Source organism: Hylaeus anthracinus, unplaced genomic scaffold, assembly GCF_026225885.1.
Source record: "Hylaeus anthracinus isolate JK02 unplaced genomic scaffold, UHH_iyHylAnth1.0_haploid 11997, whole genome shotgun sequence".
NCBI lineage: Eukaryota > Metazoa > Arthropoda > Insecta > Hymenoptera > Colletidae > Hylaeus > Hylaeus anthracinus.
In genome coordinates, this window is record NW_026534344.1 from 2610073 (window position 1) to 2630431 (window position 20359).

Below are 20359 nucleotides of genomic sequence, written 5' to 3' on the forward strand. Positions count from 1 at the left end.
ATACCGTTCTCTCGGCGCAACGTAAGGATTCCTGATAGCGAAGACCACCCGCGGAAAATACATTTATTCAGCTCTGTCAGCGCAGTCCTTGTTGCACGAGCAGCCTCCCGGAAGATTTCACGGAACGCTGGACCTCTCTTGGTCAGTTTCGCTTGAAAAAAAAAAAAAAAAAAAAAAAAACAAAAGCAACGAGAAACAAAGTTTTCAATTTACGTTTGAGACTTTAAAATAAAATCTGCGAATCTTCGTGTCAATTTTCATACATGAAACGCAATTAACGCGAGGTACTACACGTACATTTCTCAAAGAAAAATTCCAAATCGTAAAAAGTGTGCGCGTCGAGACTCGTTTAAAACGAGAAAGGGATCGGCTTGCCGTATAAAATAATTGAAGAAAGTTTCGAAGGAACTTTGTTTTCTTGTATCTCCCTCGCGGGTCTTCATTCGCAGCCACCTCCACGTGGTGAAACCTGGTAATTGGTATTGTTCGCGACAAACAATCATCTGTTGATCCTGCTGCGAACTTGTAATAAGATCTTTAGATTTGGATCACCAGCGGTAACACCAAGGAGCCGCGGCTGGTACTAGACCAACCAGGAGTCTACTAAATTACATGTTCCTGCGGAAAAGTATATATCTGAATCTGGCGTTTTTGCGCTCACGCGAGACAAGGGCTGAAAGTTTTCTACAGGCCCGATCGATCTTCGACTGCCGACAAGGAACTCGGCGAATTAGCGAAAGAAACTGGACCGAGAGGAGGAAAGAGATCCACGAACCGGAAACCAAACGAGTTCTCGACGCTTTTAATTACAGATTGCCTCCGCAATCGTTGCCCTGCTGGAAGTTGAAAAATTTGAAGTATCGAGTATCTGGGAAAAGTTCACGCCCTTTTTTTGTACTGGCTAGAAATATAATCCTGGTGTAGTAATTGTTTATATATATATTTATCGTGTATTCAAAATCCTCGTTATTTCAGTCTTCCTATTATGTTTAATAAGCAGTAGAATCGAATATTTGGTACTTGATATTATCGTAGATCGAAAAAGCGTTGAGTTCATTTTCCACGAAATATCCAAAGCTATTTTTACATTATTATTTAGCGTATTCATTAATCCGTTTCGCCACCAATTTAATTCCCCCTTTTAAATTTCTTTCCATTTTGCATTGTCTGCGCAAGTATGAAGAATGCTGAATGAAAAGTTTCGGGAAACTCTGTAGCTTATAACCATCGTAAAAATGATGACGAGGTCGAAACAACCTTTAATTCGTTTTTTTATGAAAAGAAATTCAAGACTTTTACGGCGCTGGAATATACAAACTTGTACAACGTTGGGAAAAAAGTTGCAGAAATACGGCAAAGGTGGATTTTATTAAAGGTAGATAGACTGTGTATCAGGAAGTAGCCGATACTCCTGGAAGAAAATCTTGAAAATTTCGTTCCTAAAGCGGAGGCACTTTCCAATAACCTATGTTATTGGATCCAGGTTGTTTATTCTTTCATGGGTGTCGTTGGTATCTGAATAACATCCATGTACATTAGAATTAGAGCAATTCTCCGATATAGAAGTTCTTCGTCGTTAAGAAATAACTCAAGAAAGTCCTTACAACGCGAGAGTCTTAATCGAGGCTCGAGTACTCGATGAATTACATAACGAAGAGAAGGCTAGTTATCACGATCATCGCGCCCCTGATTGGGGAAAGGACGTACACAATTCTGAGGTCTTTGGACCTCGAGTGGGATAAGCTGATAAAGCATCGCTACACTTGAGCTCTTTGCGCTCAACTGCACCCTACAAATTCTCTTTCTGAATTCTGAAATTCTCCAAAATCTGCCTCCAATACCATCTTCGTTCCGCTGCTAACATAAACAGCGTCGTCGTTCCTTATTATTTTAAAGCGACATCCACCGAAGTAGGTGTTTTAACTCGCGCCCGAGTAAACGGGAAACATCCAGCCTCGAAAACACTTTGATTTTCAATCGTTCAGTCCCTCGTCGGAACGTGAACGAATTTCGAAGAAAGTTTCTCGGGACGAACGCTCTCAAGAACGCCAAGACAGAAGCTGGAAGAGAGAACAGAGAAAAAGTAGGTGAAGAACGAAGTGTGAGACCGGCGGTACTACTGGGCGACATCATAAAAGAAGGAGAGAGCGAATGAAGGCCGACTGGGGGATGCAAGAAAGAACGGACGGGACCCTCGAGCTTTGGCTGACGTCGCTTTACGTGCTGGCATAATGGCCCTTGTCTCCTCCGCAGGTCCGAGCTCTATTCAAGCCTGAGGCGACTCGCCAACCACCGTGCAACAGTGACGTGATTCTTAAATCTACTTAGGCGAGCCCAGTTTCTTTCTCAAACTCACTCCCGTTCTGTTTTGCGCGATGGGCGTCCATTGTGCTCGAGTTTTCCAATTCCCACCCTGTCGTAGCGGCCGACGGGTTAGATGGTGTTGTTGTTTCAAGCTTCGTCGGTAAGAGAAACCCAGGAAAAAAATGTACTTGACACCGCTCGAGACTAAAGTTGAACGGTGGCTTCGAGAATTCGACCTTGACGAATTGAAAAACAAAGGGAGGTGTAGTTCTTGCAACATGGAGTCTCTTGACTTTGCTCTCGATGCTGGATGGTTTGTTCGGGTGGTCCCTGGACCTACGAGGTTGTAGATAGTAGAGAGCCCCAGGAAGTCGCGAACAAACGCACCGCAGACGTCTTCTTCGTTTAATCGAGTTTCGTAGCCCTGTTGCACGCATCCCGGGATAGAGGTGAAGGAAGATTAACAGCCTCGAACAGGCGGTTGTTCAAGTATTCGCAGCCTCGAATCGCCTTTTGTTTTCTACTGTAACTACCACGTTTGTGCTCGTTAAACCAATTTGCTAGCTCGCGTGTAAATAATGAAGGGGGTGAATAGCGTTATCGTTAGGACAATATGATGCAAATCCGAGACTACGAACGCCGCCGCCTGGACATCGACGTTGTCGGACGATTATTGAATTGGATTGGTTGGCCAATATTTCACGGCGACGGGTGAATTAAATTTAGACGGTTCGAGCGTGGATTAGGATTCTGCCCGTTGGGAACTCGAGCTCCACCTGAGTTCCTTCCTGGTATATAGGGAGGAGGCGACATCCACGGAGGCCTAAAATAAGGATTACCGGGAGGATTTTCTTCGGATCTCCTCGCGATGGATAGCAGGCTTCTGGGAAGAATAATTTATTAGTGTTTGAAGAGTATGTGTTTTATGCGTGTATACTTATTAATCATTTAATTTTTGCTTTATTAGAGACGATAGAAACGTAATTTATTTAATTCTTTTTTTTACTGGGTTTAATTTTGTTCACGTATGTATAGAATAAACGTAACTTTTCCTACGTTATCATGACGAGTGTGACAGATACCATCAATCACATTCTTTTTATTTTCCAAACGGTCTTGCCATGTCTGAAAAATTCCAATATTTTTTCGTAAAGCGTTGTGGTTTCAAAAATATCGAAAATTTTTGTCGTCGTTACCCAGCCCGTAGCAATGCTCACACCGAATGCGAAATAACGCCATTGTTTTGCTTCGGATGAATCGAATTTAAAATGCGCGTGTTGTTCCATCGAGCCACTTGGATTCATATCTTTTTTTATCGATTTGATATTCCCAGTAGAATATTTTGCGTATCACAGAGACACGTTAAACGAATTCTTCTCCCTCGAGGCACTCTTACAACGCTCATTTGTCACCCAATTCGTTTACGAGCACGCACAAAGCGTCGCAAATGCGCGCCGGGGCGCAACTGCAATCGGATCGAAAGTATTCTCCTGTTCGTCCCTAGATCTCCGCTAACCTTTTCCTGTTCCATCTTCGTTGGCGCGCGACACGAAATCGAATCTGTTCCACGTTCGTTCGCTATTCCCGGCGTAATGAGATCCTCGGATTGCCGGCGTATCGTAAAGCCCCCGTTCGGCGCGGAGGAGGACTGTAAACGATGCTTCTTTCGCTGCGTATCGACGTCAGCGTGAAAAATTCAGTCGCGGAGTGGCTTCCTCGTGCAGGAAAGAGAAATGCGGGACTCGCGGCTGTGTATGTTCGAGAGAATTCGATAAATAGAAGGTCTCATATAGACGGTGCCGTTGCTCACGGACCGTGGATTATTTACGGGAAGTACACCTAGATAGATCTCGTAGAAATCACGACGATGGAATTTCTCGTTCCGAATACAATTATATTTTTGATCTGAAATTATTCTTAAGAAGAAGCGTTTGGAATTCCATTTAGTTTGGCGATTGTGCCTTCTTATTGAGACCCGATACCTAGTGAAACGATCTCTAGAAGGGAAGTTGCCCTCCATTATTCGACAACGGTGATCCTTCCGTGGGATGGTAGAGGCGTTCACCCGCGATGGGTCGCCCGATTTTCGTATTTCGGTGGACGTTCGTCGCACTTGCACGCCTCGAAAACGGTTATTCGGTGGCAATTCGCGCGAGGATACGAAGAACCTATCGTTTTTCAAGATCGCTTTCGTTTGCGATGTTATGAGAGTCGTGGACATCGACGCCTCATATCCCTGCGACCGAAAAAGGGTCGAGAGATTGAAAGATTGGCCTTTAGATATCCAGACGCGTATACCTTTCCATGAGTAGAGGTTTCAGGACGCGTTTTTCTTTATCCCTCTAGGATTTTAGTCTAGAAAAAAGTAGAAGAAGCACTTATCTCCTACGAAATACAACCTAATGTTATTTTGTGATTGTGTTCTTTCTACGAGTCTAATCCATACTTGTGGCAATCACAAGACTACTGTCTCTTTCTACGGAGTTACTAATTACGGATTATCTCAACTTACCAAATTACCTCATCTCTTTTAATAGTCCAAAAAGTGAGGAATAAAAAGAATTCTCAATACGATGAAGTTATCCCAGTTTCCTCGTTTCAAACCTTCCAACCTTATTCTTAATGAAAGTAATGAAATTCGAAGCCGACTTTAATTCAATTACACCTTCGGACTTCTTTGATGGGGCTTTGTTGAAGATAAAGGTTGGTAGCTTCCGCAACAAAAAGTTAGCGAAGTGAAACTTTGTCGATCCTGAAATCCTGTGTTTGATTAAAAAAATAAAATCCCAAGTATTCGTTGCCGTTTTTAAAAAGAATATATATATCGATAATTTATATTCCAATAGTTTCACGCGCCTTCAAATTCAGATATTCGCAGATATTCAAATTTCCACTATAGAGACACGTGCTGCCCTCTCTGGCTCTCTCTTCCAATTACCTGCTGGATTCTCAGTAGAGAGTGCCAACATGATCAGACGCGAGTGGACCAACCCGTACTCGGTCGGACACTTACCCAACACATCTCAGGGCTACTAAAAGCCACCCTTTCAATTTCTCCGTACAAGTTCATGGATCAGAATTATACCAAAGCGTCTGAAAACTGAAATTCCTGTTCGGTGAATATTCGCGATAAATGCGAACGTATCCCCAATTATTTCCGTCAACGCGACTCGCGTCCGGCAGCGCTCTTCAGTCGCGCACGAGGGCTCCTCGAAGCTCGTCATTACGTAATTAAGGACACCAGTGAAATCCGGGTCATTCGAGCGGAAAGATTTAAAGCGCGACAACTCGATGTCTCGTTCACGGATTCATTTCATTTCTTTCGGCTAATGCGTTTTCATCTGGCCAAAAGCTTCTCACCCTCCAGCCTAAGCGACGTGTATTTCGCCCCTTTCGAATATCAAAGCATCTGGCTGCTTTTATTTCAACCCCTTTGTACTTCCCCCTCCCTCTTTCTTGCTCTCTCTTTAGATTCACCGTTCCGTTCTCTCGCTCTCTATAGCCAGCGTCGTTTGCGATGCACAATCGAGCGGCAATATTATCGGCGTCGGTGCACAATTCTCGTTTCTGGCGACCGACTTAGCCGCCCGTGTGTTCGCGCAGGCGTCGTCCCCCCCACCCGGGGAACCTCGGCTCGATGACGTGTCTGTAGGGTAGTTCGGGGCGAGGGGCATCCCCAGCAAATCAATACGTATATGTCCGCCAGTAACCGGCCAGTAGGGGCTCATCCTTGGCGAGAACCGTATCGGGTAACCCGGTACCAACGAAAAAAACTTGAAGACATCTCGCTCTACACGATCGACCTAGCCGTGTCGCCCTGGGCGATAGTTTCACCAGTTCTCGCCGAAGGTGGAAATAAAACCACGGCGTGCGCGTCAACGTTCGTGTCCCTCCGTGCACGCGAATCGTGGAAGGATTCCGTCGAAGGTGCGAGCTGCCAGCGGTCCTCGGGGGTAACTGACCCTGTGCAACAGCGCGAACGTTCAGCGGTGGATCGGCGGGCAGCCGCTTCAGGAGAACGGTGACCTCGCCGCGAGAAGATCGATCCAGTCGGCAGAGACTACTCCTACCGTGAGATCCACCCTTCCTTCTCGTAACGTCGATGTCACCACGGCGATCCCTAGAAACGTGAACATCCCGAGGTGCGTCGAACGAAGGAGACCTCAGCCAAGGGTCCCGAGGCGTCGGGAACCTGCTGGCACGTCGACCGCCAACACCACCACCGCGAGATCCCGTTTGTTCCACTGGCGAGTGATCGTTCGCGCGTACATCCGGGAATCGGACAGGTGCTGAGTAACGTCCAGGTACCACGATCGTGTTACCAGGCTCGCGCAAGGCCGTCAGGCTATTGGGACGTCTGGTGGGAGCGCGTGACTGCTCGTTCCTCACGGATTTCCCGAACAACCCCCAAAACGGCAACCCGTCGTCGTCGTGGTGCTGCCGGGGCCCCGCCGTTAGCCGCGAGAGATCGCGAGAAGGGAGCTTGGCTGAGTCGGTCGACCGATCGGCCAGAGGATCGGCCTCCTCGTGCGCGACCGGCTCCACCGCCGCCACCTACGCCGCTTACTGGCGGCCCAGTGAAATGGAGGAGAAGTCCTCGGCTCGGTTCTCCGAGTACCTGTTCGCCAAGATGGACGGGCAGGACGTCTCGGCCTCTCAGGGTCCCCGTAAGGTGACCGCCGACACCAGGAAGTTCATGCGGGAAAATCTCCTGCTCGTGGTCACACTCTCCGGCGTTCTCTTTGGCGTGATACTCGGTGAGTACTCGCGACCTACCATTATTACGTTTAAAAGAATTTGAAGCTATGTTTCGCGTACCTCCTGTCTTGAAATATCCTATCTTCGATATCTATCGGTGCTTAGGGGTCGCTGCGATAGACCGTTGGGCGTAGAATTTTGACAAAGCGAGTTGATTCGTTGCTAGGTACTAATCGTCATCGCACGTGGCTCGTGAATCCCACGCATGATGCATAGATTCAACAGAAACCACACAAGTATCGCATGCAATCGGACAAATGCTATGCACAGAAAGTTCGAGACACGGGGGTGCGCATGTATTGCGCGTATACGCCAAAGATATCGCACGTACAACAAATAAACCACGCATGCCTAACATCTCATATGGATACTACGCATCCCACAGAAATACTACGCATGCCTGTTGTCCCACACGAATATCACACATTGCACGGAGGTTATTACGCATGCTACACATACCACATGGATATCAGACATTCCATAGAATACTATACATACCTAGAGCCCACATGAACATCACACAAACCGCATCAAACACACACGGTACGCGCTCGGTACACATGCACAAGAATTTCATCTGGGGATGCTATCGATGCATCGTCGTAATATGATTCTTTTGTCTATTAATTGAAACGATGGGAATTATTGCAAACGAAAAATTTCCTTAGCTGTTCCATTATTGGGAGTGTCATTCTTAAAATTTTTCTTGATTCTCATTCTCTTGATTCTCACGGCAGACTGCGTAATTTACAACGTTTCGAAAACCGTTCCATGCTCTATATAAATATCACAAAGATGGATATTACTCGTCTGTTATCTCTCGCATAAAATCTTTTATTCCAGATCTTTCTACCTACGCAAAATAATAGTTTTCAACTCGGCTATCAACTCTTTCAGCACGCGAATCCCTTTCCGCCATTTATATCTTCCACTCCATCAAATTCTCCGGTTCCTTATCGCGCGGTGCAGCTCTCGTTACAATCTCTTTTTCAGATAATATCCGTTCACTCCTCATTAGTCTTCCCTCCGAGCACAGGCTGACACGTTCATCCCGAATCATCCCTCTTTATTTCAACCCGCCTTTAGTTACACGCGTACATCTGTTCGGGGATCTTCGAGCAGGCCCTCGGCGCCTATGTAGGTTGGGCTTAATAACGGCGCAGCTGAGCTTCGCGTATTACACCACTCCACATACACCACGGAAGAAAAATACGTCGGGTAGAAATTTCAGAAATTTCAGACGAATATGTTCAGTCATTCACCTAACGTTGGATTTTGCACAATTAGGCACCCCTTCTTGTTAACCCTCAATCACAGTGACTCTAAAATCGTGAAGATCCATACTCTCAACCTTTGATTTAACCCTATTATCGACTCACTAATCGTGATCTTAAAACAATGCCATGGCCTATAAACCAGGGTGGACAGAAATGAAAATTCATGCCTGTAAAACTCTACCTACCACTTTATATTCGTTATCGGTGTCCACCGAACGTAAACTTGAGTTATAGGTGGCGAACACGCGAGAAAGGTTCAACGAAACGTAGCTGGAGCGTATGCCTCTGTGCTATACGTACCTCGCATTCCGCGATGAACATGTCAACATTCTCTAATCGAAATGCGACTGGCAGTGGCATGAAGGGATTTCACATCCTCAAGGGATGAACAGATCACCGATATGCCAAGTAAATGTCAATCGTGTGCGCAACGAGCATGAAAGGAGGGGAGCGTCGTCGTCTTTGGATGCCTAGGCGACACAGTTACCAGGCCATCGCGAGTTTCATTCCCTGGTTCCAAAGCTCCCTGTAAATGGGGACGTAAAAGATCGCGCGTTACGTGCTACGGGTAACGTGTTCGAATACTGCCAAAAGCACGCTACGCCTTCGTCCATTATTGGGGAAGCGTGCCAAGGTCGAGTTCATCCGCCACGAACCGATTTTACTTCTGCGAGACCATAGCAACGGCCTGAATCGATGGGCTATAGAACAGGCCTGTCCAACGCAAATACGCGCTCCGGCCAATGTTTGCGACAAAAAAACTTGCGGGGGCGCGACGTTATATCAAAGGGAGGAAAAAAATTGGCAAAGCTTTTGCAGAACGTTCCCCTGATCTCTGTGTCGATATCGCTCCAGGGGGGTTTGGGATTGTTGGCCCCACTCTCTTATTTATTCTTTTTTCATTTAGTGACCTCAAAGCATGGTTTTACAGAAATTTGCATGACAAATTTCAGGATCACCTGAGGGGATTCGAAGCAAAACAGAGGTCAACGTGGCGCATACGTGCAGAATTTGTTTAAAAATCTAAGGTCATCGGGACTCCTTTATATAGAATATCGATATCCCTTTTCATGCATCGATCGTTAGACGTTAAACAAAACGGAGACCAACGCGCATACATATAAACGTATGTACACATCTGTACACACAGAATTTTTTTAAAACTTGAGGCCATCAATACCTCTTTATATAGACGATCAATACCCCTTCTAATGAACTACTCCAGATGCAAAGGGAAAACAGAGACCAACATACGTACGCACACAAAGAATTTTCTAAAACATGTTATGACAACAATGGCCCGCATACACCAATTTTATTTCAGCTTCTCTCGTAACAAAGGTACACCTTGGCTCACGTACCAGAACCACCGTGTACTGATAGAAAAACCTGACGAAGTAGTTTTCCATCTGTACATTAACAATGGTTCCCAAAGCTCACCCCTTTCGCGTACAAATAGTAAGAACGAGTTTTCAAAGCATTGATTTTTCGAGCCCCTTCGACGCAAGCTCTAGACCTAGTCTAGCCCCAGCCCTTTCACTAATATGCTAATGCGCCATTGTCCGTTGCCGTTGGACAGCTGTGGAGGAAAACGAATGGAAACGTTTCACTTTTTCATCCAGAAACGCCCCCGTTGGGTCACGTGTACGAGCGTCACGCGTGTTAATAACGACTCGGTTATGTACTAGCTGCCTAGCGCTTGGGGGCTTCGTAATCGTTCGATCTATAGATCACGGTGTCGTTTCCTTTCTTCGAGCGATTAATTTCGTAAGAAACGGACCGTGACTCACGAGCCTCGATTGACAGCAGGAAAGAATTCGAGCGCGTACAGTTCCCATCGGTTACATAAAATGTTATGCTCGCGTTATCCCGTTAAAAGGTGCCAATCATCGTCGAGAGGTTTCCTTCGAAACTTTCATTTAATTAACTCGCACCCCTCGAGTACGACAGTCCGACCTTGGACGGATGAAACACATCCGCGCGACCTTCGCTTTCAGAGATGCGTCGAAAGCGACACGGAGGAGAAACGTGATCCATTACTGGGAAATCAGTAATCAGGGTTGACGATTGTTAGATAATTAGCAATCATGGTCGTGGATATACGGTAATCACGATTAGCGATCGACGAATAAGAGGCTCTTTACGTTTTAACAAAACTAACAGTTTGCTGTATGTTCAATCAACGTCCAACTGCTTCACCGTAGATGTTCTACAGTCAACACGATGTTAATCTACGTAATGCAGAATCGATGAAACTATGTAACGTAACAACTAGTTCTTCTACGTTTATAAATAAAGTTGAAATAATACTGTTCCTTATCTATGGAGACTACATTCACTCTTTGTCTAAATTTGTCGTATCTAAAATAATAATTTCACTGTTGCCACCGTCGATCAATTTTTCAGGATATACAAAAATATAGAAGGTACTTTTTGATAAATTAGTTGGCAACGAAGTTGACGGAATGGTGAGCAAGTGGGGCTGAATTATCGTCGAAAATAGGGGCGTTTATCGATTAATCTGTCAGTTGTGAGTGATTATTGCGAAAGTAATCACCAGGGACTCGCTGAAACGTCGTTTCGAACTTAAGCCTGACGGGCCGCAATCATATCGATTGATGCATGCAAATCGGTGGTAACAGAATGTTTCCTCCGCGTTTGAATTATATAGGAGTTTCGATAAAAAGCCTCTCATCCACTTTGCACGTGTACATCGATCAAGCAATTTTTTCTATAACATGATGCTTCTACGGACAGAAGAGGGCTGTTTATTGCTTGGTTATCCATTGAATGGCTCCGTTTTATACGTTAGATTATAAGTGTCGTTTTCCTTTCAGAGTTTACGAGCCACATGCTGAGTCACGAGTATTCGAGCGAATGGTTCAAAAATTGCCCCGTATGGGAAGCAGAGTTCCGCGAAACGATTCGTAAAAGAAAATTTCAAACCGTGGCGTGTAAAGATAGTCGAGCTCTGCTGAGTCCATTTTCCAAATTCTAACATCCGACTTCGATCACGGCGGAAGGCTGCTAACTAACCTCACCCAACTAACCTCGTTATTTATTTCAGGGTTCGGTCTGCGACCCTTGGGCCTCGGCGATGACGCAGTTATGTTAATCAGTTATCCCGGAGAGCTCTTCATGAGGCTGTTGAAGTTAATGATCTTGCCCCTGGTGATCGCCAGCTTGATATCCGGTAAAATGCGACCCACCCTCGCCCCAAGAAGACATCTGCGCCTCCGAGATTGAATAGTAATAATAACGAGAAAATTTTCAGGCTCGGCGAGCTTGAACGCAAGGATGAACGGTATGATCGCCGTCCGCACGTTGGTTTACTTCATCCTTACATCGCTGCTGAACGCAGTCCTTGGCGTTCTCCTGGTGCTACTGATTCACCCTGGTAATCCTGGGATCAGAAAATCGATGACAACCGCGCACAACGGACGAGCCGTCAATATCCTGGACAGCCTTCTGGATTTGGGAAGGTACTTTCTTTTGTCTTCCACGGCTCTTCTAGGCGTTAGCTATCGATTGGGAATCCGTTATTTTTGTTCTTTTGCGTCGTCACGCATGGCAACAGCCTTACGGAATTTTCCCACGATCAAAGTGGCGTCTCCGCAGCCGCGCATCGTTGTCCGAGCAACGCTTGACTCGTTCTACCGAACTACCGCTTCGGATACATCGTGAGCATTTTCACGGTGATCTTAACCGATGAGAATGGCGCACAGATATCCTCCCTCGAGTCTGGAATTGATTTATTGGCCGCAATAAAAGGGAGGGTCTCGAGACCATTCGTCCTGTTTGTATTTATCAAGTTGTCGTGGGCTTGCTTTAAATTAATTTTAGACACATTCGTGCCATTAAAGACGCCCTAACGTACGAACCAAAAATGTTACAATGAGATATATTTAGAAAGCAGGGGGTTGGATCGACTAAAAGAGTATTTTAAGTTCATTTAGTCCATCGTTGCTATAGATAGACCTGTACAGTCCTGCTTTCGTTCTAATATTAGACATGAACGCATAGTGTCAGTTTCAAGCTAAATTGTGACGATCGGAATTAGGTTTAACCTTTACCTATAGACTTACGTTTTATTAGGAGGGGTATACCACAAGGACGTGCTATGCTCGAAGAATGGATCCTTCGAATAGTACAGCTATGAACATTCTGGCACGAAATGTTGTAATTTGCTAAAATATTGACTTGCACACCTATAGTCTTATCACGTGAACACTTTCCTAGGGTTAACTTTGCATCGAGTTGTCTTTTTAGACCGGATGAATTATCGAGGGACGTCGGTTCGTCTCGAAAAGGATTAAGGTCGCCGTTGGTTGACGATCGGTGAACTTTTCTAAAGCCGTCGCGATTGAGGATGATACCCATTCGCGGATGAAAATAGAAGTATATGCACATGCATATATCGATCGTGCGTGGTTTATTCGAGCAACCTGAAGAGTTCCGTTCAAAACGTACGCTTCTGGGTGCATATCGCCGACTAACACAATTACACGTTGTATCGGGAATTAACCGCGAAAGCCGATAAAGGCTGGCTATATCGACCAACCATTTATAAAACAAGATACGCGTCCTATCTGACTGGAGCATTCTTTCACGTTGCAGGAACATGTTCCCGGATAATATTTTCCAAGCGGCGTTCCAGCAGGTAAGCGATCCTTCGACTTTTGAACAACGATGCATAGTATAAAGCGCGGTTCCTTGCCACACGTCGATCGTTTCTTACAGGCACACACGGTGTACGTGCCGAAAACCCAGCCGTTTCGAAACCTCAGCGACTCTGTGTCCACGGAGGTAATTGGCGAAGTGGAGCTGACGAGAGTGACCCAGTACAGGAGCGGAACGAACACCCTGGGCATAGTCTTCTTCTGTCTGGTCTTTGGGACGTTCTTAGGTACCCTAGGCGAAAAGGGCCAGATCGTCATCGACTTCTTCAAGGCTGTCTTCGAGGTCATCATGCGCATGGTGTCGACCGTGATGTGGTAAGCAACATTATTTTGCGAGTTCCTACATCGGATTCCAAGGAACGCTATCGATGTTCAAATAAATGGATAGCAAGACATGGTCGCGTGGATTTTCAGGATGACACCTGTGGGCATCACCTCAGTGATCGCCGGGAAAATACTCGGCGTGACCGATCTGGCGTTGGTGATGTCGCAGCTCGCCTGGTTCATCGTCACGATCGTGATCGGTGTCTTTTTCTATCAGCTGGTGATCATGCAGCTGATTTACCTGGCCTTCGTGAGAAAGAACCCTTTTAAATTCTACGCCGGCCTCGCCCAGGGTACCCTCACCGCCTTCGCCATGGCATCAACGTGAGTCGTCGATCTTCGAACTCAGCCCGACCTTCAGAGTACCCATATATCGCCTGCCTCACATGGCCTCGGTCGTCATCGTCATCTTACCTTCTCCAGACCATTCCCGTCATTCCTGTTCATCCAGAATCTCTCATGTCGTCCTCTACCGATCCTTCGCTTCCTTTCCGTCCCTTCCGTCTTGTTTTTCCTCCCTTCCTTCACCTTTCCTTAACAAAAAATAAAAAAAAATAAAAAAAAATAAAAATAAAATAAAAATAAAAGAAAACGTTCCGAGAAACGCGTTCAAGACACGAAAGCCAGGTCGGGGGCGTACGACTATCGAATCGATTGACAAAGAGACAAATATGTTTCAGCCAGCCGAGAGGAGGCTTATGCGAGGCCGTGGTCCCGTTACTCCGTTCCGAATACTGCTATCGATTTCAGGCAGCGTTTCACAACGTCGGTGACTGTTCCTATTTTTTCGTTGCCATCGAAGACGTTGTCGAACGCTGACGAAAATCGTTCCTACATCCCGTCCACAGACACGTTCCCATCTTCGGGCCCATTACGTTTCTTTAATGTTCTCGCGTTTCTCATGGGGAGATCTCGTCATGATCAATGAGAAAGAGAGAGAGGTATGCAGTTCCGGGTGGCACTTAGGATGCGGATACTCCCGGTTGTCGGTGATTGTCCACGAACTTTCGGTGGTACGGAACGTCCGATCGTCGTTCGGACATTTGAGCGCCAAGGAGACCGAAATTTCGTGGCGTGTAGCGTGGGCGTCGCAGTCCAGGACTAAGTGACGGGACACTTGAAACGGTTGTTTCGTTAAATGCTGGATCGTCAAGGGATGAATTTCCATGTTGAAATTTTTTAAAATATGCAAGTGTCCCGCCACGTTGTCTCGCGCTGCGACATTGAAAAAGCAAGACGAGAGTGTAAAGGAACGACGAGGACACGTAAAGAGTACAAAAGTGCACGGAAACGGGCGTCTTTGTCCGTGTCTGTTGAGCCGGAAATCAGCTGACTCCGTGTCACCTGGACTGATTCTCGGCGCGGAGGCGTTCGATGGGCCCACGTTATCCGAATCTTCCGTCTTTTCGTCGCGAGGGACGAAGAAGAAGATACCGCCCGAGGGAGGCCTCCGCGCCAACCATGTTATTACATAAGCATTTCACCAACAATTATACAAAGGGAAACTGAAAAAAATATTGGTTGCTCGCGTCGAGCCCGCTCTTCCAGGTTTGACGGCGACGTCCATCACTGGCCAGAACTGCTGAACTACGATACGCTTACTTTCTATGATTATTCATTGCCCGCGGATCACGCGCAGCAACGATCATTTTTTCAGTTTATCCGTAATCGTTTCACCAAACGTCCACTTTCCTATCCTGGCGAGAACCGTCTGCCTCGAGCAGGGCTTTCTAGGCACTTCTAATGAATTTAAAAAGAACTCCATTTAGTATAAAGACAAATTGTATCGCATTTCGTCCTGGATTTGCTGGTTCAAGTCTTGTCTTAGACACGATACCGTCGACACTGAACGATCGATGGAGTCAAGATGCACGAGTTGACCTAGCAGATCCTCGACGAAAGTGGAATACATCCAATTTCACGATTGAATAATCACGGGGGCACTAAAATTACTTTGTTAAAATTACTATCCTTTCTGCGTATGTTTGAGTCTCAACCATGCTCGACTAGAACGTTCCCGTTCCTTGTCGTCCCGGTTCAGGTTCACTATCCCCGTTCCTTCCGATGCATCGTGGGACAGAGAAGCATTCGTACCACGAGTAACGTTTGCGATGATTGCTATTCCTCGTGCACAACGTGCACGCCTCGAACCCTTTTCCGTCCCATCGTCGCGGTGCTCGAGATCAGTTCTAACACGTCCTGCAACGCCAATGTCTAATTCAACTTGTTTTCTATGTGGATTAACTTTTTCCAGAAAAGAGAGTACACAACTATGCGTACACTGTGCCTGAGAGAAACACAGCTCTCAGTGTATCATGAACAGAGACTGTATGAATATCAATGATGATGTATTAGAGCACGCGCTGCACGCGGCCTTTTGCAGGTGGTTCAGTGAGGTCGAGGGTGGCCTTGGTAAGTAATCGATGGCCGCAACATGAAGGTACAATACGATTGTCTGTTGCAGAGTTAGGTGGACCGTGGGACGCTACGTGACGATCACCCTTGTGCCTGCCGGCGACCCGATTAACCCCTGGTTGATTTTCAGCTCGTCTATGACGGTCATTCTGGTTCAATTAGTTTCCCGAAAACCTTTTACCGTCGTTACGGCACTCCTATCGGTGATCACATGCCCTATCGATCGACCTTAGCGCGACGTCCTTTGTTCACAAGTTTGATTGATTCGTGTCCTTGCATTGTCATTCAGAGATTGTAGAACGACGATCAGTTTCATGTGTCGAGAATTCTTTGCTAGACTATACCTTGCCGCCAGAATGACCCATGGTCCTGTGGACACCTGCCGTAGCGGATATGACCTAACTATTGATGTAGAAACGCGGTATGCCAGATATTTCCTAACGCAGCTTTGTACAGGGCTGCCGCGCTACCGGTCACGTTCCGCCTGATGACGGACAAGCTCAGGGTCGATCCACGAGTCACCAGATTCGTTCTACCGATCGGTTGCAACATTAACATGGACGGGACGGCACTGTTCGTAGCCGTCGCCAGTATATTCATCGCGCAGATGCACGGCATCGCCTTGGGTTTCGGCGAGATTATCACTGTTATGTAAGCAACTTACTTTAGACTAATTCGAGCCTTTCCTCTCTTAATTTCAATCTTCGGTCGTTCCAATCGCGCGCTGATCTAACGAGAAACTATTCTCTTTCAAGCTTAACATCAACCGCAGCATCTGTGTCATCGGCTTCGGTTCCGAGCGCCGCCCTCGTGCTTCTCCTGGTTGTGCTAAGCGCCATCGACGCTCCCGTTTACAACGTCTCGCTGTTATTCACCATCGACTGGTTCGTGTAAGTATCGCGGCATTTTCATCGCGGAACATTAAGATGTTCGAAGATTTCATGTTCGTACTTCAATGCAGGGACCGTATAAGAACCACCAACAACATGTTGGGCGACTGTTACGCCGCCGCGGTGGTCGAGCAGCTGTCGAAGAAGGAACTGATGGCGCTGGATGCGGCAGCCTATCAGGTACTCTCAGTCCTATACGATTTATTTAACTTCGCTATAAAAATAAAAAAGCGAGACTGAGTATACTAACGATAACAATATTCTTTGCAGTCGGAGACCGTTCTGCCAACGACGATCGCGAACGGATGCATCTCTGCGAACAGAGTACCTGATCCTGACACCATCGTAGTCGAGATGCAGGACGATACGAGGATAGCCGGCATCGCCAAGTAAACAAGCTTGTTGGTAGGGCTAGGCTATCACTTTGTACGATCACGAACGATCGCGTGCATTCATCCTGGTTTCCGCTGACGTCTTTTATTCCGCTTCGCTACCTGGTCGACGAAGGCTGATTAACTTGCATATTGCAAACGGCTCCTGCTCGATTTCGTTGACATTTATAAACGATTCATGGCCAGGCCGCCGTTGTCGCACGTAAGCTTTTCGTTTCCTCGCTTTAGGCGCGTCATTTCACCAATCCATGCCCCGGCTCGACGCGTTACGGCCGGAAAGATCGACGATCCGCGTCGATAAGTATCGATCATCGCCGCTGGGACGTTCAGGAGCGCCCATCACTTTCGTGGCAAACGTAATCGTCGTTTTTCCATCTCGCTCGTAACTGTTAATCGTTCGAGCGCCACGGTCCAGCGAGCGGGGCTCTGCGTACCACGTCTTCGTGTCTCTGGAATCGTGCGATTACCTTTGCAACGAATCGACGTTTCTGAATGAATCGACCGAGTTGCGAAAATTGGTTTGGATCTGTACGATCGAGGCTCTCTAGCTTAAGGGGGAACACCACCTACAAGTTTTCTTTACAAATTTATTGACAATTATTTCAAGAAATCCTTTAGTAGAGTCACAGTTTCCTTCGTTCAGTTTCTAATAAATTCCTTGTTTTAATCAACGCTAGTTACGAGGACAAGGTAAACTCATCCCTTCGTGAAACTGGAAAATCCCAATAGCACGGTATCGGAACGTTTATATTTTTTGAATAGATTTTCGTTCCAAAGGTGGGCTCCCCCTTAACGTGAAATCGTGGTAACGTATCATTCTGCGATCATCCATCCCTCAGCACTGCGCCACTCACGACAAACTCCGTCGTTCATCGCATCATCGAGCTCCCATCCGCTTGTTAAAGTGTCGCTTCGAAGCACCGTCGACACCGGAGGCGTCCCTTCAACCGTCTTGTTTCGTTTCAGCATCAGCGTGTTGCAGATGCCCAGAAGCGTGACGGAAGAGACAGTCTGACCAGTGGTTCAACCTGTGTTTAGCTCTAGTTATCGCCGATCGTATTGTTGTTAACGAACTCGCAATCCTTTCACCTTTAGAGAGTTGAAAGTGACTGCGTACTAAACGAGCATCAAAAACAAGGGTACATCGGGCACGCCAGTGCCGTCTTTTACTTTATCGTCTTTTCTACTACTCCGTGAAACGAACGCGCGCGCGCGCGCGCGCGCGATTCGTTCACGCAGGAGACGTGAGTTTTCTCTGTTGTTATTTCCACGGCAGAAATCGGCCACACGAGGAAGCGTGGCTATGGGAAAAAAAAATATATCAAACGCAAAGTCAATATACCGAGGGGGTGCGCTGCAATAGACGAGACACAGCAATAACGCGAACCGTTTATCGAGAGCACATCTCGCGGTGGCTTCCGCGAGGCGAGGATCGAACCGGTTCTCGGATTGCACTCCCGAGTTTATTTAACGATCGTTTCTCGCGATCGATCGCGCAACAGCGTCGAGTGTGGTGCCTTATTTTATCCACGGCACTTAAAATGGCCGCTGCGGACGTAGTTGACGAAAGAGAAGTTTCTGTTAATTTCTACCGAACCCGCGATCAAGCGTTTGGGCTCATCGGCTGAACACTGAACACAGTATCGCTTTTGGCGATCGATCGTCGTACTGCCACAAAGAGTTTTCCACCGATACGTAATACATATTCGACTGTCAGCTAACGTTCCCGATCGTCGGACAACGAAAGTGAAAAACGGTGACACTCGGCGACGCTGGATCCAGGCTCGATTAGTTTTGGGCCTACGGATCGATCCGTCGATCAGCTGACGTAACGGGCGGGCCAGAGACTTTGTTCAATATTATGTTCCGCGTTTAGGGACGTCGTAGACTTAGGTTGGTCGCGATACGAGTTCGATCGATCGCGATGCTAGTCGCTGACGAGTCGGAGCGAAACAAAACTTAGAGGCGTCGGTTAGCGTTCGACGCGTCCAAGCGTCGTTGAACATTATACCAGAAACGTAGAGAAAACTGTTCGGGAAACGAATTGTAGGTTTCCCATTAGCTCTTAATTGTCATACTGAACTATAACTATCGGACCATTGACGAACATTGGATACTCGGTGCACAGATATTTCCAGCGGCGTTTGTTCGACGAAGATTTGTAGAACTGAATGTCTTCGAGTACTGAACATTCCCCCGTACGGGGAGCCGCGTTTACGATTCTGCCACTGTGCACTTTTGCGATTAACGTTCCCTCCCTCCCTCCCCATACCCACCCCTTCTTAGAGTAATTCAAGTCTCGTGACACGGTACTCCGTTTCATAGCGTAGATCCCGAAATCCACGTCCACGACAACTAAAAAAAAAAAAAAATATATATATATATAAAAAAAAAAAAGAAAAATAAGAATGAAACAAAACGAAAGAGAAGATCATCTAGCGCTCTTTGATGGGCAGCCTCAAGACTGGACATGCCATTTGAATATGTCGTTTATAATAAATACTACGTATAACGTTCTAGGAAAATTACGGAGACGAATTCACTGATTCTAGGCACTAGGTACGTAGGTCGATACGTGTTCCATCGTAGAGACTGTTAAAATGTACAAATTAACTGGATAAATAGTGCTTCGTAGTGGCGTTGTTTGAACCCCTCCCAGATTCAAGAACCGTGAAATGTTTTTTTCTTTTTCGAAGCTCGAGTGTCAGTTTAAGTTACGATTACTACCTGCCTCGCGTTCTTCTTTCGGTTCGAGTTGTTGCGTTGCGACCATGTACACGTACACGTTGAAAGTTTTTGCCGTGCTACCACACCTTTGCCGTGCGATGATACCGACTTTTACGTTACCTTCGAACAGTGAATGCGGAGAGAGAGAGAGAGAGAGAGAGAGAGAGAGAGAGAGTGCTTTGTTTATAGCCTAGAGGAGAGCAGAGGAGAATAGAGAAAGAATTTAACGAAATACTTCAAAAAGACTATGTGTGAATATAATTATAAGGCTCGACGTGTTGTATAACAAGATGCAGGTTTATACGAGATCTTGTGTCATCTCTTACCCATGAACGTTCTTCGTCCTTCTGTTTCAAGTAAATCCTTCTATCTTTAACAAAACACGAAGGTAGGTGCAAAGAACGAGCGACAGTATTTTCCTAAAAAATTCATTTATTTAAGATCCACCCGTCGCGTGGATCCTTGGCTCACGGGAGAGTCTTTGTACAAAGAGTTTGTTGTTTGTTTTATACAAAATGTGACATACCTATCATCTAGTGTTTATGTATACCTGGCAGGCGGTTCGTTCTTCGTTACATCGAGATTTCGTTCGG

At 46.4% G+C, this 20359-nt stretch overlaps 2 protein-coding genes across 3 annotated transcripts in view; one reads left to right on the plus strand and one right to left on the minus strand.

The window, feature by feature from the left end:
* The window catches only part of LOC128889442 (cytochrome c oxidase subunit 7A1, mitochondrial), a 345364-nt gene that overhangs the window by 62924 nt on the left and 262081 nt on the right, over window positions 1-20359 (minus strand). The gene's annotated exons all lie outside the window — the stretch shown is intronic.
* On the plus strand, window positions 6846-20072 carry LOC128889409 (excitatory amino acid transporter). Of its 2 annotated transcripts, none has more exons than XM_054147033.1 (11): window positions 6846-7061; window positions 11407-11532; window positions 11614-11821; window positions 12957-12999; window positions 13080-13333; window positions 13433-13666; window positions 16214-16408; window positions 16513-16647; window positions 16719-16827; window positions 16918-17052; window positions 18006-20072. In XM_054147033.1, the coding sequence occupies exons 1-10, from the start codon at window positions 6887-6889 to the stop codon at window positions 17038-17040; spliced, it is 1602 nt and encodes a 533-aa protein (XP_054003008.1). In that variant the 5' UTR covers window positions 6846-6886; the 3' UTR covers window positions 17041-17052; window positions 18006-20072. The 2 variants fall into 2 exon arrangements, with proteins under 2 accessions (XP_054003008.1, XP_054003007.1); XM_054147032.1 differs by having other exon boundaries at window positions 16918-17036.

Excerpts from the sequence above, each read along its gene's own strand:
- LOC128889409 (XM_054147032.1), top strand. The coding sequence starts at position 6,887 with ATGGAGGAGAAGTCCTCGGCTCGGTTCTCCGAGTACCTGTTCGCCAAG. Across the intron at positions 11,822-12,956 it reads AGCCTTCTGGATTTGGGAAG|GAACATGTTCCCGGATAATA; the intron begins GTACTTTCTTTT and ends TTCACGTTGCAG. Across the intron at positions 16,828-16,917 it reads TGGATGCGGCAGCCTATCAG|TCGGAGACCGTTCTGCCAAC; the intron begins GTACTCTCAGTC and ends TATTCTTTGCAG.